Consider the following 25,743-nt stretch of genomic DNA (forward strand, 5'->3'; position numbering starts at 1 on the left):
TTTGCAGGTTCATGTCGGGTTAAATAAACAGGTTTCTGTCAAAAGTCAAAATCTGTGACAAGGGACCTATTCAATTTCTTTATTTGTCAACAGTGATGTGGTGATAACAGTGATATTGTGTAGTTTTGGACCATATCTAGAAATAGAGTGCCGTGTCCTGGTAAAGAGTTCACGAGGAGTCGGCTGTGTCTCATCTTCTGATTAGAAGCAAGGTAGGGTGAAGGGTAACGGGTACACCGGCTTCGGCCATATCAGCAGTGTGAACAGGTAACTGTGCATGATACTCACTAATCTCTCTCCCTCATTCAGGTTCACACCTCCCCATCGGCCCTCCACCCACTCCCTCTTTTCAATGACTGCTCCTTCCTTAAGCCCCCTCCATGACTTATTCAGAGTCTAATGTAACATGGCAAGTGGTTTTTAATGAGCAGGGACCAAAAGAAGTCCCCAAGTGCCCAACAGTAATACCCTCTCTTACCCTGCAAGGACAATCTGAAAAAAAAAACGCTAATCAGCAGCACGGTTCAGTTGAATTCACCCTTCCTCATATGGTCAGCTGCACCACTTAACCTCTCAGATTGCTAAATACGGTGCAGGGCGAGGACAGACACGGCGGGCTGGCTGTTCAAAAAGTCCCAACTCTTGCCTGGTAAACAGGCGCAATGTTTTGCTGTTAAATCAAGATGGTTTCGCACACTTGTTCCAAAAAGTGGATTGTGTGTGTTTTTTTGCTCACACCTAAGTCAAAAGAGGAACATCAGAAGGAAGCATCACACAGAATCTAGGAGAATATCCGAACCCAGTCTGGACTTAGTGATTAGAGGACGGGAGTCCAGTAATGAGACTCAGACTCACCTCGTACACGTTTATCTGGTTCAGGCCTCGACATAGGTCTTTATATCTGGTGGTGAATTCACCGATGAAATCGTGGCTGGAGAAAAGAGACATAAAACCTGAATGATGCAACGTTCATTCAGATAAAGAGGGAACAACTCTGAGAGGAAGAAGAACCACTGACGCACAAGGGAATATAAATTAAGAAGACAATAATGTGATGAAAATGTATCTCATTGAGGAGTTAAAGTGGGCAAGATATGGGGAGAAAAGTTTGAACTACATGATATATCATTGTACTGTAAATGCTGTCTGTGTCCATCCATCCATTACCTCCCGTCTCTGTCCCAGTCATACACCTCCACTTTGATTGTCCTGTGAAAGACATCCAAAGAGAGGAAAACCTTGAAAGTTATGTCAAGCTCAGTAATGCTTAATTAAATTATTAAAAAGAGCCTGCTAAACAAATGTTTACATATAACCGCTAACAAATAATTCAGTCTAATAACTGAAGTGAGACCAATACCAACTCAACACATGTGAGTTTGTCAATTAAAAACTTTTCAGAGTAAACTGAAATCATTCTTGTTGTAGTTAGTTTGTGTTTCTCACAGAAGAGAGAATTTGAGGTTTCTGACAGAAGTTTGAGTAAAGCATTTCCCTGCACACGCCAAAGATAGAAAACTAACCTTTTGGGAGGGAGAATGTTTCGCAAGTTCCTGAAATAAGTTGGAAGGCAAGAATCCAAATAAGTGAGGCTGAGATAATTCACATCAGAGGGAGGAAATTGCTTCCTCTTTTATTCTATATCTGATGGAAAGATCAGTGGCTCCCCCACAAGCAACTGTCAATCATGTTTATGCGGGTCCAGGAGGAGGCAGGCTGCTGGAGGGCTCTGCCTTGTTATCCTGACATAAACTTATCCCATCTGCACTCAATGTGTTCCCTTCCTATAACAAACGTGTGCAATCCATTTAGTGCAGAGAGGCATTCAAATTTTAACCTGATTCTGAGACAAAGCCAGTCGTTTCCCCATTTTAATTGAGTTATGTACAGAACTCAAGAGTCTATGATTGAAGAATTGCCGCTAAATCGCTCACAGCAGTCACTTTTAGACACGAGAGGTCTCCTGTGTTTGTTTGACCCGTCCCCCAAGCATCCTGCCCTCCCCCGGGAACACCCCGTTTCTATTATATCAAAAATGCAAACTGCAGATGTTTCACAGGAAATGTCAGGGAAACCCCTGATTCGCTCAACATATACCTCGCCATCAAAATCCTCAAAGGGAATCAGGCTTCTTTCATGCTTCCACTCCATCTGTCTGACCCAATTAGTTTCTCCTGGTAGGTGAGGAGAGGTAGGATCGAAGGGAAGAACCTCACTTGACACCCAGCCTGGTGGAGGGGGCGAGGTTTGACAGGGTCTTTGACAACTTCTAGACACTCTAACGGCCGTCTGAGTCTGCACTTTAATGCTTTTGCTCCCACAGAAAAGCAGGGCTCCGCTGCTGTTCTAGCCACCAGTCACACAGAGACTTATAAACTGTCTCACTCTTCTTTTTTATTTCCCTGCCAATGCTGAAGCTCCCCGGGTATCCCACCAGGACTTTTGCTCTGAAGAGATGCAGATAAGATAGGACATGCCACTGGAGCAGCAAATCAGAAACTTGAAATGACGGCTGAAATTTTTTTCTCTTCGCGTGGTAGATAAAAAAAAAAAGCAGATAAAATAATGGTACAAAATTAAATTTGACACTCAAAAAACTTTTTCAACAGCATCCTGAAACGCTCCACGGCTTTGATTTCCGCTGGAAAATCACGCAGTCCCCAATGTGTTAAGCTTGCATAAGCCTTTATTGTACATCATCATTCATCTCACCTGTCATAGTCTCCGTTGCAGAGCCCTCTAACAGGGATGGAGAAGGGCTGCCACACAGGGTTCAGCGTGTTCTTCACCACTTCAGTCTTGTGGCAGATGGTGAACCTGGAGACGCAGATAGACAGGGATTTAAAATCCTCCAAGAAGAAGCTCTATGATAACAGAATCATAGATACAATCTTCCCGCTATGCTATGCTCCATGGCCATGCCAGCATGAATATATCTCAATCCCGCTAAGTTCAAGGAATTTTAATTTATTTTTTTTCTCAACTCTGGTTCACCTCCTCTTTGATCCCCATGCCATCCTACCTGTCTTTGAAAGGCTGAGATGCTAGAGACCAACTCACGTGCCATCCTCATTGCTCCTGTAGAAGACCATGAAGGGGTCCGACTTTCCGAAGAAGTCCTTTTTATCTAGTTTGTTGGCAGAGAATTGCATGGTGGCATAATCCTACAGACGAAGATAACAGGAATTCAGAGAAAGAAAATGAATTTGCAAATCCATGCTTTTGTTTATATATGCTGTGTGCCAAGATGTAAAAGCACCGAAGCACTAAACAAAAGCTAATTGCTTACTGTATTCTGTCTAGAGCAGAGTGAAACCAGCCAGTGGGTGCTAATTTCCAAACCAGTTATAATCTGCAAATGCATTCATTCATTACCAATATTTATGGTCCTGCAGAACAACAGTGAACGGGGTAAGTGGTCTCAAATTGAATTTGTTGTGCAGCATTTAATCATAGAAACAGTATGAGAAACAATATAGAGGCTGGATGGATATATATATATATATATATGGAGGAATGTGTGTGGGGGGCACTGGGTTACCATTGATTCAGTGTGGTGCGCTCGACCTCTGACCTGTCTCGCACCAACCTCCATCACATCACTTAATGCCTTGGACAGGACGGAGGATAGCCTCTAAGAAAGAAAATTGGATGTAACTACGTACGTGGGTGCTTACCTAAAAATCGAGCTAATTGGAATAATTAGACTGATTACAATTAATGTTCCTGAGCAATGCTGTGCCAATGTTAGGACAAAAATAAAGTAAAGAGCTGTTTGAAACAGGCAGTGGTAACTAAATAAAGCAATGGTACACTCAGTAGTTGGAGAATATATTTTCCTCTTGGTAACCCTGAGCACACAGCCCTCCACGGGGCTGAAAGTCAACCTCATCAGCGCAGTGGATTTCCTCAAGAACATTTAATCCAGTATGTTCCCATTGTGGCTTGTTTTGTGGATTTGAAGTCTGCTTAGGTCATCCAAACCCTTAAAAATATAGAGCCATCCCATAACTTTTCCTCTTCACTTTAATATGGCCTCTGCAATCACACGATCATGGCAATAAAAACACATACCCACGTTGGTGCCTTGGTCTCTCATTGAGTGTGAAGAAAAGCAAGATTAGTATTTTCAGGCAGTTGGGTTGAAGAGCATCAGGGGAATACTGAGTGAAGTGTGTATCCTGCTTCGCAGTGTCACACACGCACACTGTCACTCAGAGTCGGACTAGCAATGAAAGTCCAAAGGTTGAAGGACATCAATGTCCGGATCAGTTTTATATGTGCACAAAAAAAGAGAAAATGCAACAAAAAACTGGAAGTGATGAACTGAATAGTATATAATACATCATACAATCCAAAAAGTCTGAGGTAATTGGGCTTATTGATGTGTTTAAGAACGAATGGTTTATGAAGAGAATAGTGAGTTGTGTATATACTGAACTATGAATAAACTTGTGAGAACTACATCTTAATATGAACTAAACCATACTTGAAAATGCAAACATTTCCAAAGATCCCTGTCATATGTGAAGTGTTGTGTGGTTTACTTAGATTTAAATCAGCCTGAGCTGCAGCTGAACTGAGAGACAGCCAGCTGTTGCTCAACATGTTACATGCGCCACAGTTAACGGGAGCCAAGAGGAAGCCTTTGAACCGCGCAGAGGCTACTGCCATCTCCAGTGGCACCTGGCAAATCCACCACGGAGGTGAGATCCAAACAGACTCTCTCAGTTAACAATCCCTGCAGAACTTCCCCAGTTGATTCCCACTGTGCTGGTTTTAGTTTCTCCAAACAATGTTTCCCTCAGGCATGGCAGCAGCTCAGCTGCCGCTATTTATTGCTCACACAGGAATTATAGAATAAACACTATCCAGATGGATCTTTGCAATTCCAAGCTGCTGTATTTCACAGGTGTGGGACTTGTTTTCACAGTCAGGTCTTTGCTTTATTCAATTACAGTAAGTGTGTTCTTTCAGTTCCTTGTTCTTCACTTAATCATGAGGTTGTTCTATTCAAGGTCAAATTCTGTGTAAACATGGGGTGACGTGTCAAGTCTGGTTGTATCTAATGGAGTCTGGGAGAAAGGAAATGATAATTCTTCCCAGTTATCATAATTTGCATTTATATTACAAAAGCCTTCTTGAAGCGGTGCTTTGCAGTGATTATGCTAACTTCTGTTATTGCAGATGCACTGCACCTGGTGACTCACACCAGCCCCTCAATGACTGTGCTTGCTTCCAGAACCAAAGGAGTAACGTAGATGGCAGTTTTATTTGAAGCATGGCTCACCTGTCTTACTCTAACCCCCGGTTAGAGTAAAGTATTATTTAGTACTATTTATAAAACGTCCTCAAAGTCAAGCACAATAACTGTGAACGCAGGTGCGTTGTACTCGACGTGTATGACTGGAAGTTACAAACCTTTAAACCACTTGATGCCTACATGCATTTGGATATCATAAAACATCCACGCAGTAGTTGCTGCTCAAAGGCCTGTTTATAGCCTCTGATGGAGGCCAATTGTTCTGGCTAATAAGTCTTGATACTTTTACTGCCAGCAGAATATTGAGATAACTATTTTCATTTAGCAGTGCAGGGAGAAAGCCAGTATATATCATTGGACACCTTTTATTAACACAGACTCATGCATCACCACACCACACATCAGTCTGCTTGAGTGAGGGGAATGAAAGCGAGCTCATTAAATACGCATTCAAACTCAAAGCCCGTTCACTGCGTATACCATTTCACAAACATGAACAAAGACACGCCGTATTCTGCTGGTTTTTCCGAGGGGGGGGGGGGGGGGGGGGCTGTGATGGCACAATATATCCAGCTGAAGCAAACGGTATTAAACAAACCTCTCCGCTCAGTATATGCATGAGGGGGATGAGAGGATGTGTCTCAAACGATTTCTCAGTTACACACCATAATCAGTTCAACTCAATTTTATGTTCGATTGCGCTTTATTGTGCTTTTGTTAAGAATCCCAATTCAAATCAGCTTAGTGAACATTGCAAAACATTTATTATGAAACCCACTATGTAAGCAAAAGACAAAATATAGAGGTTAAAATAATCAAAACTTACTCTGCAGTTTCCCAGCTCCTCAGCAGACAAGATGATGGTCCCACACTTCTTCCCAGGTATGCCGCTGTGAAAACCAATAGAACTCATTCACTTTTGTGCGCTGCACAACGATGAAGATCCACTCAAATATCCCCGTCCCCGGCTTGTTTGGAGATCAAAAGGCACAGTGAAGACTTCTGCAACTTCAGTGTAGTAGAGGGCCCACACCCCCTTTGATCTCTGTTGTATGATCTCTATGTGTGATGGAGGGAGAACTTTAGGAATAGTGGAGGGATAGCTTAGTTATTTTAGCTGCAGCATTAACCTTTTCTGGTCCAGTTATCTTCTGTAAGAGGGTTAAAGTACTTCAGTGAATCAGGGAATCTATTTACCCCACAAAGTATACCAGGAACTTAAATAATGAAAATAGCTTATCACTATTAACGCTTTTTATACAGTCACACCTTTCAATTGTGATGATTAACCAAGTGTATCTTTACATACATTTGCAGCTTTAATCATATAAAATATTATTTCATTTCACCTTTGTAATCACTTATAATTTCAGGCTTTTGTGTTTTTACACAAATGATACAACATTGAACACATGTCCTCTCGTCCCTGTTTGCCAGCATTAGACTGAGCGTTTAAAGCTGCGCAGCCTGCAGTTATTTACCAATTATTCCCGCTCCAGCAGATGATCGAGATGTATCGTAGCAATATCGTAGAGTGGTCCCTGTGTGTCTGCATCTCATGCTTTCCCTCTTCAGTAGCCCAACAGCCCAATTTCGGCTGTATTTTTTTAAGCAAAGTTACATTTTTTATTTTTTTATGCTCAGTTTCTCTAACTCTGCATCCACACAGCCCATTTCCCCTCAACACAGAGCCAGACAGCATAGCTACTTTCCCATAACACAGAATCACTCCAGCTGCTGACATTCCTGTCATCTTTCCGGAAAAGAAGGAACTTACAAGGGAGTCCTGCTGTGGCTGAAGCTGGAAAGCAATCATTAGAAGGTCAGACAGGCTGCAAATCCTCATTAAGCTATGACAGTTAATCTGACTGCCAGTTATACTGGATTCTATACCGCTAAATGCAAAATACGACTACAGCAGTAGAAGCTTGCAGTGGTGCAAACCTACTAATAGTTGGACCTGCAGTAAAGCGTAGGAGATCTACATTTGGCACATGTTGAGGAATTACTTTTGTTTCTAAGAAATGGTGATGAATGCTTCCACAAGTATCGGCCTCAGGTTTCCCAGGCCCTTAATACGGTACATACATTTTAATACTCCATAAACGCAGCCCTTCCAGTATCCACATAAATCCACCGACCAAAGGCATCTGATTGGAAATTCTGTGCACCAGCCGGTGTGTGTGCAAGAAAACTTCAATAGTGTCGCCCTTTAATGAGGCAAATTTGTAAAACAAACCCATCACCCTTTGAGAGGGCAGGGACACGTCATCCCCAAGCTCCAAGACTACTAATTTCAAGGTAAATAAAATACCCTTGAAAACAATTGATCTTCAAGTCACTACTGTGTAATGTATGATGCTACAAAGAGCCAGAAAACGGTTAACTAATAAGGCCAGTAAACCCTGCACAGTCAGGTTAAGTTCATCCCTCTCAGGTCACTATAATTAGTTATACTCTTGATTGAAATGAGATCTATTGATTTTGTAAAATACCAGCTCCAGATACGTTTAGATGCATCACCCTCATCTAATCTCTGCTGCTGAGGCGAGAGCAGGTAAAGGGCGATAGTCTTTTAGGCAATTAGGTATCCGTACTTGAGGGCTGCATTTCTTCTGACAGTACCTATTATACCTGAAGAGAAAATAAGCTTTGAATGGATAAATACAGTTTCTGTGGCATACGTTTGTTGTTATTGCAGAGACTGACAGTTTTCCTGCCATTTGTAACAGCTTCTGCACTGAAATGTGCCTGCTGATGATAGGAAGCGTCCCGTATCACTCATTCACTCTGTGCTCATTCGCGGATAGTTGCTCAGCGGGAAAGCACTTTGATGATGAAATTGTGTGAAATTTGCAGTTGTTCCTGCTTCCCTCCTTGCCGTACTGTGCATGTGGAGTCCAACCGCTGTGAGGAACTGACAGTAGTTAATCAGTTGGTCACGTAAATGTTTCTTTGTCTGATTCTGCGCTGCTCAAACATTTAACTATTCAACTGATAGATACAATTGCACAACTTAAATAAGAAGTTACAACATCTAACTCTAGCGTGTGAAGAGCTGACCCGTGAATACGAGTTTTAATGAGGTATTCAGAGAAGACCGCCGACAGCTTTTTATCGTCCATGGCGACGTAGCGTCCGGTGAATGATTAATGGAATAAAAAGGCACTAAGACTTGCAGCTTCTGAGGAATGCAGGTGAGCAGTGACTGCACTAACTCCATTCTAATTTGCCATTATACCCTAAAACCATTCACAGCTTTCATTAATTAATACAGTCACTTAAAGGCTCTCTTTGGAACTCAACAGACATCTTGCCATATGTTCATCCAAATGCCACCCGCCGACGTGCACGTGTGCCCGAATATCTCGTTGGGTCTAATATTGATACAGTAGTAAAATTAGCATACTGTTACGTCCTCTGCTGCCCCGTCTATTCAACAGAAACCCGGAGGATCAAACAAAGCCTCAGAAAGAACAAGTAGAGACACAATTGAAACACTGCCATGTAGCAGAGTTGCTTCCTCTACACAGAAAGAAACCTCCCCGGGAAACAAGGAGCTGTTTTGCCAGATCCCCTGATTGATCAACTGAATGGAAAGAGATCAAGCAGCATATTTGATCATCACTACAATTATTTGCCTGTCTGATATTGCCTCTTTTCCATTACTAAAACATATTTGAATCAAGTATTCTGTCAACGATCACTGCACATTACATATTATAATTTGGATATCCAGGCTCAATTCATGGCCCCTATAATTTCCCATCTAGATACAGTTGCTGTCATGATTTGGTGATCCACATTTTCTGTATTCCCCATTACCTATCAGTGCAGAGGTAGGGTGGGTGGAGGTTGGTGAGATTAAAGTCTGAAGAGAGACAAGGAAGCAATTGTTGATGCAGTTCACGTTAGGTCATTAGGATGAGGAATGGCCTTGGTATTTAACTAACGCAGCAACGTGTCGTACATACGCGAGTGGGGGAGGGTTATCTGCCCAACAAAATGAGTGAGAGTCCAAGAAGAAGAAAATTGTTTCTTCACACTGCTGCTGTTGCAGGGTGGATCTCCTCTACATATTTTCCTGCAAGACAAAAATGACTGCAGTGTTATTATGCTAAGAAGATTGATACTTTGCAATTTCCCACCCAGGGGTAAGCACATTAAAAAATATTATTTGGGAAGCGGAAGTGTGATTGCATTGATTACAGAATCAGGGTGAATCTTTTTTTCTTTACTGTGGGATAAGGGTAACTGAACAAATCCAACTGGTTTGAGACCAAAAGAGATGGAAAGGAGATGGATCATATGTGACTCTGTGGCCCCGTTTGGTGCAGATCTTAGTTGAATAGAATTAGACAAGGTTGCCAAAAATCTACATGAGTTCAAATGGGATTATTCCCCTAATCCCTTTGATCTTTGTACACAGATAACTATCCATAATCCCTCACCTCACCGGGATTAATAAAGAGGATGAGAAGTGCACCGGCTAATTTAAAAGGACACCAGAAAAGAGGGGAAAGAAATAATCGCCTCCTAGTGCTGCAGGAGGAGTTTGTGTCTGTGCGAAGCTATTTGGACCTTTGTTAGAATGGGCACTAAGCAGATAAAAATACCAATGTTGGAAGGATATGAAAAAAGAATGTGTCTGCTTTTTAAACAGTGGAAACAAGGTATAAGGCACGTAACCACATTGTCAACATGCCGATTTTTTTTCCTTCTCATATAACCTACACCAGGAATCCCACGGATGCATTATGAGCACCATCGCAACCTCAATGAATGAAAATCATCTTGTTATTTGAGGCAATTACAGTACATATCAGTAAATATCTAATACAGTCGTATATATTTAATATATATATATTTAATCCAAATGTATTCTAATATCTCTGTTTCAAATTAAATCACAGATGATTCTTGACTCCCACATCCGCACTGTGACCAAAGGCCACGCCTTTCATGACTTCCTCTCCTGGTGCTGGGTACCAAGTAATGGAATTCTTGTTCTCCTCCGTGCCGGTGAATGCTGACTTCAGATTGCAATCTGCTTGTCGACAGATCGCTTTCGACTGTTTAATAGATTACTAACAAGGGAGTGTTAAACCGAGGCAGCAGAGCGCATGTCAGAGGCTGTTTGGGTGCCTTTCCCTCAGATGCGACCGATAGTAAAACTGCTCGGAGAAATCACGTGGGCTCATCTGAAGGAAAAACCTCCTCAGCTCTTAAACTTAAGGCCTCCATTATGAGTCTGAAGACAAAAAGTCTATTGCTGTGTGATCCACAGAGCTATAAAAAACACTGAAGGACCGGCCTCTTTTTATGGGAGACAAAAAGAGGGGTTATTTAGAGTCCTCAAAGCCATAAACAGAGCAGTTCAACACAGTTTGTTACAAGAACTGTTGTGCTGAGAACTGAGTCTTCTGCTTATCATGAAACTAGAATGTTAGCGTTTTAAATGCTTGTTTCACCGGGCAATAAGGTTTCTTGTGGAACGAGCACGGCTGGGTTTTTCCTCAATAAGCAGAAACACGCATTAGTAAAGAAGGACGGACCCTTGTTAGTTTTCTAAGCTTGGAGCCCAAATTGGCATTTAGCGAAGCAGCATAAAAAGCTCTAATTGCGAGGTAATGTCCCAAGGCAGAGGATGCTGAACACTGTAAATCGTCTAAAACCCTTCAAATCCCAGTGATACAGGAAATCATTAGGCTAAATATGCAAAGAAAAATACCCGTGCAGTACGTATGGAGTACATAAATTCAGGAATTTTAGTTGCAGCAAAAAAAAAAGATGTCATATTGGATAAACTACCGCTGTGCAGCTCCAAATAAGCCACACAACATTACACACAACAAGTGATGCCATCTGCTTGTGTTTCTCCGAGAGCCTGATCGCTGCTACTTGACACAGAAGTTGTACATAAGTGACAATGACATTGTAAAAATATATTTGACACCTCAATACATACCATGAATTGAATTGTGTTGAATTAAACAAAGTGCATTGAGGTGAAATCAACATGGTGATGGCAGCATGCAAATTGCTTCAACCTAAAAAAATCCGCCCAAGGCTTATAAAATGTGCTCTGCTCTTACTTTGTTTTTAGGTTTACTTACACAAAACTACCTGGCTGAGGAGAAAAATAGTCTAATAAACTGGTGTTATAGCTAAGTACGCTAAGTAAGTTAGTTACAAAGCTACAATAAAATGTGTGAACAATTAATTGGTTTTAAAAAGGACACCTGCAGCAGTCTCCTGTGATTAAGTAAACAGTGTTTGACCCATCCACCTTTTCAGATTACATTCTGTGTACAGCAAGAACCTTCCTTTGACTAATTGCAACTATTATTGTAAATTAGGTGAAAGGTGTAGCAACTGCTTGGCTAATGGTAACTTCATAGTTTCATAGGGAAATGTTTCCCCTACATCTTGGAAGAAGAATTTTCTGATGATGTTTTCGTTACATTTTGTTACACCAGAAATACATTTAATGTTTCACGCATAGTATTTATTATTATCAAATCAAGCTACTGAGGTTTGAATCAGAAGCTTCATAATCAGATTATGTCTCCATTTAAAAATGTGTCTGTTTACCTGCACTTTTATCTTGTCTTATTTTGGTAATCTATTATTTTAGTTCCACTTCTGGGCCGAGCTAAATCTAGATCCTGCTTGGCCTTTGAAGGTTTGCATTCAAAGCGCCGATGTGTTGCAGGCTCTGAGGAGCTATAAAGATTCCTCAGGTTTACGTTTAAGGCTTAAAGAAAACACAGTAACCCACCGTCACGCTGGATAACAAAACACAAGGCACAAAATCAATATAGCATCAAACTTCCGTGGTTCAGCCTGGGAACAACAGAACAGAAGCACACATTTAACTTCCTATAAACTGCTTTTGGCTTATATAGTCTGTAAACGGTACAAAACAGCAAAAATACTTGTGGTAGTTTCTAATATTTTTTCTCATAACAGTAACTGGAGACAGTATTGCTGACCTCTTACATTAACTAAGTAAGAGTCACATGAGGTGAACAAGTGTGAATATTTCAAACATGGTTTGTGGTTCAGATGAGCCTCTGATTTGAGTTACCGCTCAGAATCAGTATATTGAATTCAGCATGTACTGCTTTCTTGGTTATTTTTGCTATATTTCTATATTCCTCCCTTGGCTCCCATGGGTGCAGTGAGCACACCCACGACGGTCCCGGCAGATTTGCATACGGTTCATTTCCTGCCTCGAGCATACAGCAGCAGGGCACAGTTACAGTGAGCTAATGGCTCCGACATGCTAATGTCGTGCTGCATTTTATGAGTTCTAGTGTGTTGTATATCTTACCACATCAACAGAAAAGGTTAATGCCATTTGTATAATGCACTCTAATTCCACATTGCCTATTTAACCATTGTATGATTCCCTCGTAGAGGTTATACACCTAATCACAACCAAGAGAGCAGCTTACACTGTTTCTGTGTAAAGGTTGACATTCACCTGCATCAGTCAATCATTAAGCTTTGCATTTCCTCAGCTAGAAATTACTTGGATACATGCATCTCATTAAAAACACATTAGAAACAGAAATGAACTGTAACACTGCGTCAGTTCAGCTGTTTATAGCTCAACTTGCCTTCCACTGGCAGACATTTCTGTCTTAACAAAGACACAGGCAGAGCCATGCATCTCATCTGTCCTGCTATTTTCCCGAAAGACAAATCAGTCGGAGAAAATTTGCTCTGTAGCGAATGGCACGGCAATACATCTGCTTCCATTTGCACAGCACATACAAATTCAAAAATGATTGAGGTGGATTATTGAACCAAACTCAGGTAGCAGATTTCTGCAAACATGAAAGGGAAAGCGAGTGTGTGTCTGTGTGTGCGTACTTATCACAATGTAGGTACAAGGCATCCTGCAACGGGATTACTTGTTTGTGAAACCTCACCCCAATATTCACCCTTGACTTCTTCAGACATGTTCTAAATCACAGTAAAGGTGTCCACAAAACAGTCTCTGTCAATAACATGTTGACAGGCACACACAATATTTTCATAATTTTTTGAGAATTTCTCAAAAAATCATCTTGGAAAAGCATAAGCATGAACCTGAAAGTTTTAAATGATATATTTGAAGCACTTGATCTTAAAAAGGTATGTGTTGCCCTTTTTATTGATCTCTCTAAAGCTTTTGACATGGTTCACCACAAGATGTTGATTAGTATCTTGAAAAAAATTGGCATTTCTAACCAGGCATCCACCTGGTTTGCTGATTACCTGTCTAACGGGACTCAGTCAGTCCAATTAGCCAATGCCACATCATCCTCACTTGAGATCACTAAAGGTGTGCCTCAGGGCTCGGTCCTAGGACCTATTTTATTTTCTATTTATATAAATGATCTTAGTGTAAATGTATCAAATGCTGCCTATCATTTTTATGCTGACGACACTGTTATTTATTGTTGTGCGTCCATGGTTGTGCTTGCATTTGAGTTGTTACAATCTGCTTTTAACGCCGTACAGGACCGCCTACAAAACCTCAAATTGGTTTTAAATGCCAACAAATCAAAAATTATGGTGTTTTTAAAAGCTCCTTACTCAAATGATAATGTATCTTCTGTAAAAACTGCACTTAGGTGTTCTTTTAGATAGGGAGCTCTCTTTTAAATTACATATTGAAAACCTGGTAAAAAAGACTAAGGCTTGGCTTCTTTTACAGAAATCGCTTGGGTTTCTCTTTGAGAGCGTGTAAACTGCTTGTCTCGTCAACTTTTTTACCGTTAGTCGACTATGGAGATGTGCTCTATATGTGTGCTTCGTCCAAAAGCCTAGCATCTCTGGACACTGTATATCACAGTGCACTGAGGTTTTTCACTGGCTGTGGTCGCCTCACACATCACTGTCAGCTTTATATGACGTCTGGGTGGCCAGCTTTGAGCACTCGGAGAGAAACTCACTGGTTGTCCTTGATCTACAAGACTCTCCTCGGTATGGTCCCGTATTATCTACTGTATGTTCACTTCTCCGTGTAGCCGAAAACCGGTACGCTTTAAGGTCCAGTGACATTTACTGCCTGTACATTCCATGAGTGCGGACTGAATTGGGGAAAAAAGCATTCAGTTTTTCCGCCCCATCAACATGGAACAATCTCCAGGCTGAACTGAAATTGTCTCAACTTGTATCTTTTAATGTTTTCCGACGTCTCCAAATGGACAGACAACAAAAATATATTGAACGGTGCCTCTGCTTTTGACCATTTTTTCTTTGTATTTTAGTTTTTAACTTTAAATTTGTATTGTGGTTTTACTCATGTCATGTATATGTATTTTATGGCTGTTTTTTAACTACGTGTGCTGCTGCCTTCTTGGCCAGGTCGCCCTTGAAAATGAGATCTCGATCTCAATGGGACTTTTTACCTGGTAAAATAAAGGTAAAATAAATAAATAAATAAAAATAAAATGAAGAGTAAAGTGTAACAGTATTTTGAAGGAGAAATGTTTGAAGCTACCTGTTGTGAGTGTGGGTTCAGTCTCTCATAGTATGTGTTGACTCAACACCTATCTGGGCCCAAAGTAATGGTGAAGGTATAAAAAACAGACAGAAGGGTTCAGACTTTGAAGTCAAGATTAGAAGCATTATTGTGTTCCTTCTTATGTAACGGTTTGGCAGGTATGTGCCTACCATTAGAAGATAAGTAAGTGCAATGGCCTCAAAAGTAAAGTAGTATACATCTGTATGTTGAAGAAGGGAGTAAAATGAAGGCAGACGAGAGAGAGGAGGTTTGGGGGAAGATAAAATGGAAAATGAAACCAAAAACACCAATGAGGAGAAAGGGGGTCAGGTTACAAAAATACAATCTGGTGGATGGATGGAGGGAGGATGAATGGGAGACGAAGTGTGGAAAATGGTGGAAGAGGCTGCTGATGTGCCTCTTAAGCAGGTCATTGGATGCATCGTGCCTTGGGATGGCTTGTTTAAGCATGGCTAACAGATTTCCTCAGTCCCTGTGGGAGCCGTTCCTCAACTCTGGTCCGGAGAGGCAATGTCACTTTGGGGCGCGTGACAAGGAAATGGAGCACATTAGCATTAAACGACTTCTAAGCCATCATCTATCACAGGACGCGAGGAAAACTCCATTCCCCCAGGATCCCGATTGGCTATTCAAACAGGATGGGGAGGAATACAATTCTTCCTTTAACTGAATGTTATCAGGAACAGAACATTTAAAGAAACGGATACTTTCCCTTTATTTCCTGATTGCTACTTGCTGACATAAAAGCCATTGAAACTGCTGACAGCAGCACATCCGACTGTCTCATAAGGGCTCATTTCTGCAGTTTTTTTAAACCGCCTTTTGTAACAGCACCCATATCATCTTCATCACCCTCTGCTGCAGAAGAGTGTCAGTGGTGATCAAGGTGACCGGCTGGAGCTGCAGAATCAATAGTTTTGTCTATCGTGTCTGCCTGGGGCTTCTGAGCATTCTGTGTGATGTGAGAAGCCCTGTTTACAGCGCACTGGTTAACACTGTCTCTTGATCCTTCTCATCCTCTTATTCGGCACCGAAGGGCACAGAGCTCTGTAATCCACAGCCACCAGTCCCTAGCAGAGTTCATGGTCGACACCAAAGCCTCCCACTCCCGGGGCCAGTATCGCCTCCTTCAGTGCTTTACAGAGCGGCATGCACACTTCACAGTGTCAGATATAGAAAAACAAGCTTCCTGGCTAGAAAAAAAAAAAACTCTCCTTGTCCTCCGCCGACAGAATAAACAGAGCCACACGCGGGTCTGTTGGAGCTGATGGCTTGAGGGCTTCATATTTCGCAATTTACATTGGAGGACTTGTCAGGCCATGTGTCTCACGCTAACTTCAATGCGTTCTCCTGTGCAATGCCGCCTTCCTAAAGACGGTAATTGCATCGAGGAAGCCCCCGGTCCTATTCAATTACCCACTCTCTCATCCGAGCACACAGGTCTAATCTTGCAGTGTAATGTACGATACAGATGCCTCCAGAAGACATACTCATCACCGCCTCATCTTTTCCGCAACGCTTGAAATCCAGGAAGAAAACCATGGTTGGCTAGTGGCATTGAGATTTCAATAGTAATATTGTTAAATTTGTCTCCTTGGGGTGCTGTTTTCTCACTAACGACTGTTCAAAGTCACAGTAAAATGGAGCACTTACCCTAGAGGTTTCTCCAGGCGACTGGCAGGTGATCCCACTATCTCTCCCAGTGTACAGTAGACCTGTCCCAGGAAGTCCTGCCATGGGAGGAGCAGAAAGTGGGAAGGAGAGAGAAGAAGGATGGGGCATTCAGGTGATCACGGGGGGTAACAAGGAGAGTCGGTGAGGAGTTAAGTAACATTATAAGAATTGTACGGTTATGAATTAAGACATCTGAGGCAGACACGTACGTTGAAGTCGGTTGGCTTCCGGGGTGAAGAACAAGGAGGAGCATGAGAGAAAGACCAGGCAGGAGCAGTGACACAACAGAGCATATCATGGAACATAAGGGACAGGACTCAAATACCAGACTGTCATCAACCAAGTGCCAGAAAGAAGAGCAAAAGTGGAATGTGAAAGAGCTGAATAGCAGAGGGTAAAGAGTCAAAGAGTCTCAGAGGAAGAGAAAAAGAACAAAACAACGAAGGCCGAACGCGTTTCATTCAAAAACCGTTTGATTCCAGACCATGCAGCACAAAAAACACAACAATGAAAGCATCACAGTGATAGAGCCCAATTACTGCTGAACATTTTGGTTCCATGCAAACCAACTGCGGCAATTATATTCTTTATGTGGCAATGTAGAATGGGTAAGTGATCCTTTATCAAAGCTTTGACCATAAATGGCGACGCTAACGACCTTCAAATACGATGTTTATACAAATTGCAAACAAAAATCTGGTAAAGGGAATGTTTTGTAAGCTTTAATGATGTGTAATGCTTCATTTCTCATTTTAAAAAAAGTAATCAAAGTATACAGAACTCAAAAAAGTTTTTTACTGAATGTGGTGGATTTACTATATGTATGTAAGAATTTAAACAATATTTTAGTTATAAATAAAAGTATAACGTATTCCGTCTTAAATGAATGAATGTTTTTATGCAAACTTTTGTTTGCATAAAAACTTAATATTGTAGACACCAACATTTCATACAAATGTCTAAAATATAAAGCAAACCTTTTAAACCTCAAACAAATAAAATATTTCGTACACTTACATGCTTTGCTAGATCTGGACTTTTAGAATCAATATCATACCTGAAATCACAAAAAGGCCACAAATCACAGGGGTAAAGATGTGGGTGAAACATCATCAGACCTGACAAACCAGTGCACAGCTTCAATAAAAAGAGTATTAGCTGCAGAGGGGACACTTTCTGCTTGTCAATCACACACCTGGGTCATCAAGGGAGCAAAGGGGGAAAGGCATAAGCAATAATGTTGCACATAATTAAGGAAGTCATTATATAGTTCATGAATATGATTTCCATACCATGCTTCGGGGATCACATTGAAACATCTATGTGGATAAAGTTTCCAGCATTTGCCAGTCAAACTTAATGTAAAAGTAATTAAAGCTCACTAGGCCCTGGCTCCCACTTCTGTGATAAAAGAATGATGTAGATGAGCAGCACTAATTAAGAGGGGATGCACTCCTCTGTTTCCTCTTCCTGAGTCAAATCATGAGAGCATGCCAAATTCATTCATTATGTGTCTAAAAATCCACTGAGGCCTGCAGCTCTGTCCTGGATACATCACTGAGGTCCACTAGGGAATCCATGTTTAAAGCAAAGCAAAATAAAAAAGTTTTGAAATCATAGCTGTTCTACTTCAGGAGGGAGGTGGGGGGAGAGGTGGGGGGAGAGGTGTGGGATCCTGACTCTTTTCTGGGAGATAACAAATCCACCTTCCTGACACTCTCGCTAGACTGGGAGGAAAGGGGTCTTTGTGAGTTGTGTGGGACTTGGACTTGTGTCTCATACATTTTCTTTGCTTGGCAGCAGGGAGATTAAGAATAAAACTTTATATAAAATATTTATCCCCCCCTAAACCAATCTCCCTTCAACAAATGACGGCTGAGACACTGCACCGATGAATAATTTCTCAGGAGAGCCGAGCTGGTGCCAAGGGAGGGAAGACGGGGAGGATGGAGAGGGAATGAAGAGATAGATGGGGAGAGATCTGGAATGGATGAGGGAGACAATGTAAAGCTTGCGGTGGAAACAAGGGAAATAATTGGGAGGACTGGGTTAGAAGAAGACGGAGCACCTGGAACACACAGCCCTCGGTGTGAGTCCCCAGAGGACCAGATCAAACAGAATAACTCACACGTCGAAGCGCAGGTTCTGCTTCTCCTCAAAGAAGTAGTCCAGGATGTACTTCCTGACAAAGTCCGGGTTCAGTGTGTTGTCTATCACCTCTGTTCTCCCAAACTAGAGCAGAACCAGAAGAAAAAAAAGAGGGAAAAGACAGAAAGAGGAGGAAGTGAGCCCAGAGCTTTGACTAAACACATCAAGCATTCACTCAGGAATGGCATGCGCCGTTCTTTTACCTCACCCCACCCCCTTCTCCTCCACCTCTCCTCATTGCGCTGGGGTTGAGCCAGCCTTACACACTGCAACTACACCTATTTAATCAATATCAAATTCACGCTACTGTCGCTTTACAGCCACTTCAAAAAGACCAGACGCAGGAAGGGCTGACGAGACAAAGGCAGAGAAGAATTGCAACTTTGACATTTTGCCTTTAAACAGGGAAACTGGCACCAATGACAGAAAGACCGAAAATGTTCTGTTCCCTGGTTGTAAAAGGAATCTGCCCACACTGACACGCACAAACCATTTGTAAGCGAGATTCTGACGAGGTGTAGTGCAGCTAAACAAATCAACAGAGATTCAGTGTTGCACCCCCTGCACAAGCTCCTTAATTGTATCCAAAATGAATAATTCAAAGTCAGAGAACTGATGTTGAACTAGATGAATAAAATAAAGTGTAACCATAATCCAAAGCAGTGAACTAATAATAGCTGTGTTAGAGCTTAATGAGTAGATGAAACAGCAGGATTACAGGCTAACACCTTTGTGATTACATCCAGGGGGGGTAAACCTGCAACATGGGAATAAGCAGGGGAGCCACAACAATAAAGCTGTACAATCATGTCGACCAATGGACGCCAGTGCTAATGCTAAGACGGTCAAGCTGATTGTGCTCAAGATAGTGACAGTGAGTTCGTTCGATTGTATCCTGCCATCAAACATTAAAGGGTGTCTAAGCCTTTGAAAGTTGACCTGCTGAGTAGCAGCAGCTCTCTTCTGGCTTAGCCTCCACATGGAAGTCACAGTGTGAGAAGTCACATTCAGCAGGTGCAAGAGGAGGTGAACTCTCCACCAGGCAATCAGTTATTTTAATGATAAGTTTAATGCGGCAGTAGGGAGCCAACAACGTATAAAGTTTGATCCCTATTCACTGTCAACCTCCCCCCCCCCCCCCCCCCAAAAAAAAAAAATTGCACGGGGATACAGGGCTCTCATGTCGCTGGCAGTGTGCACTTTTTTCCCTCAGAAAAAACCCGTCTGGAATAAATTGTGTGCGTCAGAAAATTAATCTTGGTTAAAAAGATTTATGTGTCAGCGCTTGACTAGAAGTGGAACTACAAGGCTTTGCTTGCATTTTCAGCTAAGTGAAAGTGATAGAAAGAGAATTAACTTGCACTGGGGCTAATTACAGGTGTAATTACAAATGCGGTAGTCAGAAGGAGAATATATTAAGACTTTACACTCATTTGGCAAGAGAATGATGGGCTGCAGATTGTTTTATTTATTCAACTATGGATTCAATTAAGAACAAATGTTTTTGTATTGCACCATTTACACAGTTACAAAAAGTAATTTACACTACTTTACATAAAACAACAAACAACGCAAGCACATGAACAAAAAACAGCATTGTTTGTTTTGAAGCCAGTCCAAGATCAGCAGAAAAGTGAACTATCACCTCACTTGACTTTGAAAGTACTCTGGGCACATGGAGGAGATGTTAACTTTGTGACCAGTTTAGATCTGCAGGTGTTTGACGGTGTGTCTGAGATGTTCTGAGGATCCCCAAACAAAGAATTTTAAAATACACAACAAATGCATGCTCGACTTTCTCCGAGTCGGGCTGTGAAAGATGGCCTCTCATCCGTCAGCGTGCCTGCTGGCAGATAGAAGTCAAAGGGAGCACAGGTTTCGAGTGGAGCTCACGGAGCAATCCTCCAGGAATCAAAACACTGTCCGTCCATTAGTTCTGTTCTTATTCTCCTGTTGGATTAATGTGAAAGACTCACACGCGACGGCGGAGTTTGTCCCACAGAAGAGTTATGGGATTAGAGACGGTTGACGGCACCGTGAAAGGTGCTCCGACCAGCCACATCTACTCCTGGGAGAACAAAACCGCATTAGATGACACTGGGGCGAAGAGAGGCGCTTAGCTTTATCAATGCTGAACAGCTTGACTCTGACAGTCAGCTGTCCCCTGCGCTGAAGACACAGCTCGACTCTCTCGCACGGATCGCTGACAGAATTAAGATTCTCTTCCTTCCTCAACTCTTGCGCTTGATGGCTGTTTACACTGCCTGACGATCTGGAAAAACTACTCTCTGGTTTAACTGGAGTAGTTACAACTGTGCTGCTACCAGCACCGACGTTTGGTTTACCGTGAGTCAGCTGATTCCAAAGACAAAAAAACAATCCCCCAAAAATAATGCAAAACTCCCCTTACCCTAAGGTTACAGTTAAGGTTAATGCACATTATGTCAGGGATGGTTGTCAGCGTAAAGCAGATCAAATATTAGTATGATATGAAATAAATATCATGAAATCCACTTCGCTATGTACCGCTAAATGCTGATTTTAACCCTCCTCCCTTTTTAAAAGCCAAACACAGATCATCAACTGCAACCTTTGTACCTTGTAGCAGAGTGTTTCCCACTCTCACATCGGTGTGTCACACCACGGTGCACCAGCATGACACCAAGGTCTCTGTGGAGTCCATAAACACGAAGCACTACGATTTAGTCAGACTGTGAAAACATAAAATGTTTGGACGGTTCCTTCTCTTCAGGCAGAGTTTATAAAGTCAGTATTTTTTGAGCTGTACACATTTCTGACTGTCGGCTTTCAGCTTTTCAGTGTTTAATGTTCTTAAAGAATGGCTGGATGCCATAAATCCAAAAATAATCTGGAATTAGCAATTATTTCCCTTGTTATGGTTTTAAATGTATTCTTTTCCTGTCTGACATCCGGTGAGATTACATGGGCAAATAATTCCAAAGGGATCCTCTGTTTTGCTGCAATCTCTGCCCTCCCCTACCTAATCTGCCTCTCTCGTCTAATTAAAGCTCAGAAGCCAACAGGCAGGAGGGGATTCTGATTCAGAGGCAAATCTTTATTGATATAAACAGCTGCCACCTTAATCAGCGAATCAGTCACAGCTAACAGAGTTCTGACCAGCGCTGGGATATCCGCCGAGTCAATCAATTGAAAATGATTGGCAGTCCCAGCATTTACCTTGAGGGAGAAGAGGTGAGGATGGTGAGGAAAGGGGTGTAGACGGAGAGTGGTCATGGAGAGAAGACTGAGTTGTCTCGACAGAGGGTCGACTGTGATCTCTTACCTCCCTCCATTGTTTGGACTCCACGCCCTGCGTGTACAACACCACCACTGAGAGGAGAGGAGACAGAACAAAATAGTTCATTTGTTAATAGACAATCTCGATCCGGCATCCTGCTTCTTTAAATGGGGCTTGGTCTGTTCCATCTTTTCTCACATTCGTCATTAATTATTCTGCCAAGCTCTGACAGAATAATTAAGTTCCAAGGTTGATGACGCTGCGTTGCGTGACATTCTGGGTTTAATTTCCACAAAGCTGTAAAGTCAAATTTAACGTTCCTGGAGGACAATTGAAGCTGTGCAATAAAAATAAAATGTCCTCAAATCGTAGGATTCTCCTGATTCTTGTTTGATTTTGCAACTTCAAACACAGCTGAGGCTGGTGAACACGAGGTGATCCATCTTAAATCTCCGGGTTCATCTTTAGGCAAATACAAAACGGGACCAGTGTGATATTTTCCCCGTAGCTTATTCACACAAGGCTCGAACCTCCTCCCTATTGAGATGAATGTCTCATCCATTCTCTATCCCTCAGGGAGTATCAAAAGAAATGCCTTTGTAGCAGATCCCCATGTGTCTCAACAAAAGATACCCATTCGTATTCAAAGGCTGACTTTTTTACCCTGCATGCATTAAGGTGGTTTTAGGGAGGAAAGGTTGTCACATTACTGTGCAAATAATATGCAGTCATTGAAGGAATACTTTGAAATAGCACAGTAAACTGAATCAAAGTAAAGCTCAGCAAAAGTAAAACGTATAGCTTTACAAAAGCAAAGTTGGTGTCAGTTCCCATTTTTTGAGCAAGAATCACTCGTACTGCAATTCGCATTGTAAAAAGATGAGAACTTACATGGGTCGGATTTGGAGAAAGTGTCTCGGTCCAAAAGATTTCTGTATGAGAGGGAAACAGTTACACATTAAAATCGGATAATGTAAGTAATATTTAAAGCAACAGTGGAAAACCTTTGAGTGTAGCAGCATCTAAAATGTGAAAGCTTTCAGCTTTTCTCTGTCTTGTATATGAGCCAATAAATCTTTCTGACACCCATGAAAAACTTGTATCAAAACGAACACTGGACTATTTGGGTGATCTCTTAATATACCCATGACAAGATAGAGGAAAGCTCTATCGATGCTCAGTGGTACTGCAGAGAGAAGATGAGGAGTCTGAGAAAGCAACGAGTCATAACACATGAAGATGGATTTGAGAATTGTCAGCAACCTGGATCAATACATCGAACAGGTCCATCAGATAAATCCATGAGCAAGGTTGGGTTTTCATGGAAGTGTGCTCATTGCATTATGATTATCAGTCCGATCCGGCAGTCAAACACATCCAGACGAGTTCCATTCAGGTTCTCTCACGTTGAATAACAATCAAAGAAAAACTCTACGAAAGAGAGGATACCTACAACAGCCACATGCTCCGAACCCTGCAATAAAACACCGCCTTAATCGCTGTTCCCTGAGGCTGATCACCATCCAACACCTTTTCATGCACACTGTTCTCATTCAAGATAAGAGAACGGCTATCAGACTGGATTTTCTGTGTGTTTCTTTGACTCAAGTCATTCCCTTTAGTGTGTCGTTCTGTTACTGTATAAGATCTAACCAAGCAGATATTAACTTCAACCTCTAAAGCCGCTGTTTATGCACGTGAGTATCAATCAATTAATGTGCCATTTTTAATGTGGGACATTTTCCAGATGGTCCCTAAGCACCGGCCGATCGCCACCCAAGCGAGTTTTTTTGCCGTTGCCAACGACTACAACCCCCCCTGGTTATTTTGTTGCGTTTATCTGCCACTCCTTCAAGACCTTAGAGATCTTATCTGTACATCAGCATGATGAGTCTATACATGTATTTTTTGATTGCAAGCAGAGTCAATATATAGCTTTCAAGTAGCTCAGAACACTGAATACGAGCAGGGGGGGGGGGGGGGGGGGGGCGTCATTCATAATCCTGCATTCCTGGACACAATCTCTGTCACAGGGATACGGAGCGGATAACAGATGCAGCTTGGCTAGGTATTAGCCTTGGGCTGACCTGACTACAGTTGGAACATTGTCAGGGTAATTATCATTGGAGATAACAGAGCCATCCATGACTAACTGCCTCTTTGCATCCACCTGTAACCGCCTGGCAGCCATTATGCGGCAACAATTAGCCTGTCCATCCCCTCCTCCCGTCTCTCAGCGCAGAACGCACTAAATGAACAACTTGAAGCCTTGTTTTTGCATTTACATAATGATCTTCATTTGGGTTGCTGAACCTCACTTTGCCCTTAAATGATTAGCATTACACACCAAGGCATATTAACCTACCATTTTACTCGTCACATGGGGCCACGTAACAGGCATTAACATCTCAAATAATCAGTCTGCTTTCACTGCCTATTTCAAAAGTTAACTCCTTCTCGTAATGATTCTCAGCGGGATAAGCAGAGACCATTATCCCAAAAGCTGGTAAGTTGAAGAGAAAGTTCATTGAAAGTAGGACAAAAGTAATTGGACTCTACTTATTAGACCAGTTGCTTTTCATCCACATGTCATACTTCTTCATACTGTAGAGCATCATCATCATCTCATTTGATACACTTGAATGAAAATGGCAAACATCAATTCGTATTCCTCTTGATCTCATCTTCATTAAAACTGTGGAAAAAAAAGAATCTCCTTAAGTCACTGGAGAATTTAATATTTTATCAAATGTGAAGAGAGAGTCTGCAGTGCATTATTAAATGTGGAACAAACAAAATGCCAAGAAATTAAACTAAATACAATTTCGTGAAAATAAGAAATGCATACTCTAAATCGCTTACTTTCGCTGTCTAATCATACCCTGCAAAATCACTTTTTTATTTTTTAGCAAATTAAGCTTGTAGTTATTGGTTATGCACACTTTAATTATTAAGGCACTTCCAGGAACATTTTACAATGATGAATTAATATCACCCAACCAATGCATGAACTCCAAATCCGCAATTTTCTCAGGCTGTATAGATGTTAATAAATGTTAAATATTCAAAGCATTTCCCCTAGAGGACAAAAGTAAAGGAGATTTGACCTCTAAAACATGGCTGGCTGCTGAAGTCCATTTTATAAGAGTGTTATGTGGGACACTCTCTCTTGGTCAGTTCCCTGGGGATATTTTAGCAGCTTCTTGGTCCATGTGGCCAATTATTAAACTGAGAAATAATTGCTGCACCTGCAGTGCCTTATTCTCAGAAGTCCTCCACTTTCTTAAAATTGTACAAAATGTGAATTGCATTGCCTTGGATCTGGCTTGTATGCACTGGCGCCAGGTTGTCTTAAAAGGACACAACAAATAGAAGCTTGAAAGTCAAGTCTTTGACCCGGTTAGAGGAAGTCTTTTATTGCAGTAGAGACAATGAGAGATTGTGGAAGGAGAAGGTTGAGGACAGTTTGCATTTCTCAAGTCTGCTCCGTCACATCACTTTCTCTATCGCCCTTTGGCCCCCTTTTTTTATTGAGGACAGACATTTGCTTTCCACTTACACACCACAGGGGCAGTAGGTCAAACATTTGTCTGATAGGCCTTGAGCAGCCTCTCAGGGGTCAGGGAACCAAACACGTGAGATATACGCTGCAGCAGAGGTTAGCTGACCCTTTACAAACTGGCTGAATCCCATCATTTCGACTGAATTGAGGGTGTTTTATAATTCTTGAAAATAACTTTATAATATGCAGGATCCACCATCACATACTGTACATGTGTCAGGGAGCACTACGGCTGGGACTAAAGCAAACAAATGAAAACAACAAGTGATCAAATCGAACGCCCTCCTGCATTTCATGTTGTAATTGACATCTGC

General features: G+C 41.7%; 1 protein-coding gene across 2 annotated transcripts in view; it reads right to left on the reverse strand.

Moving 5' to 3' along the window:
- cpne5a (copine Va) overlaps nucleotides 1-25,743 on the reverse strand; it is a 53,629-nt gene that overhangs the window by 20,360 nt on the left and 7,526 nt on the right. The window contains exons 2-12 of one of the 2 annotated variants that reach the window (XM_062564294.1): nucleotides 22,759-22,799; nucleotides 21,913-21,959; nucleotides 18,589-18,692; nucleotides 17,478-17,517; nucleotides 16,670-16,684; nucleotides 16,440-16,516; nucleotides 6,090-6,153; nucleotides 3,061-3,164; nucleotides 2,713-2,817; nucleotides 1,168-1,209; nucleotides 856-931 (exon numbers count right to left, since the gene is read on the reverse strand). In XM_062564294.1, the coding sequence (XP_062420278.1) occupies nucleotides 856-931; nucleotides 1,168-1,209; nucleotides 2,713-2,817; nucleotides 3,061-3,164; nucleotides 6,090-6,153; nucleotides 16,440-16,516; nucleotides 16,670-16,684; nucleotides 17,478-17,517; nucleotides 18,589-18,692; nucleotides 21,913-21,959; nucleotides 22,759-22,799 (715 nt within the window). The remainder of the gene's footprint in view (nucleotides 1-855; nucleotides 932-1,167; nucleotides 1,210-2,712; nucleotides 2,818-3,060; nucleotides 3,165-6,089; nucleotides 6,154-16,439; nucleotides 16,517-16,669; nucleotides 16,685-17,477; nucleotides 17,518-18,588; nucleotides 18,693-21,912; nucleotides 21,960-22,758; nucleotides 22,800-25,743) is intronic. The other variant, XM_062564303.1, reaches the window with a different exon arrangement.

This window comes from Pungitius pungitius, chromosome 1 (genome assembly GCF_949316345.1).
Source record: "Pungitius pungitius chromosome 1, fPunPun2.1, whole genome shotgun sequence".
In the NCBI taxonomy this organism is placed as follows: Eukaryota; Metazoa; Chordata; class Actinopteri; order Perciformes; family Gasterosteidae; genus Pungitius; species Pungitius pungitius.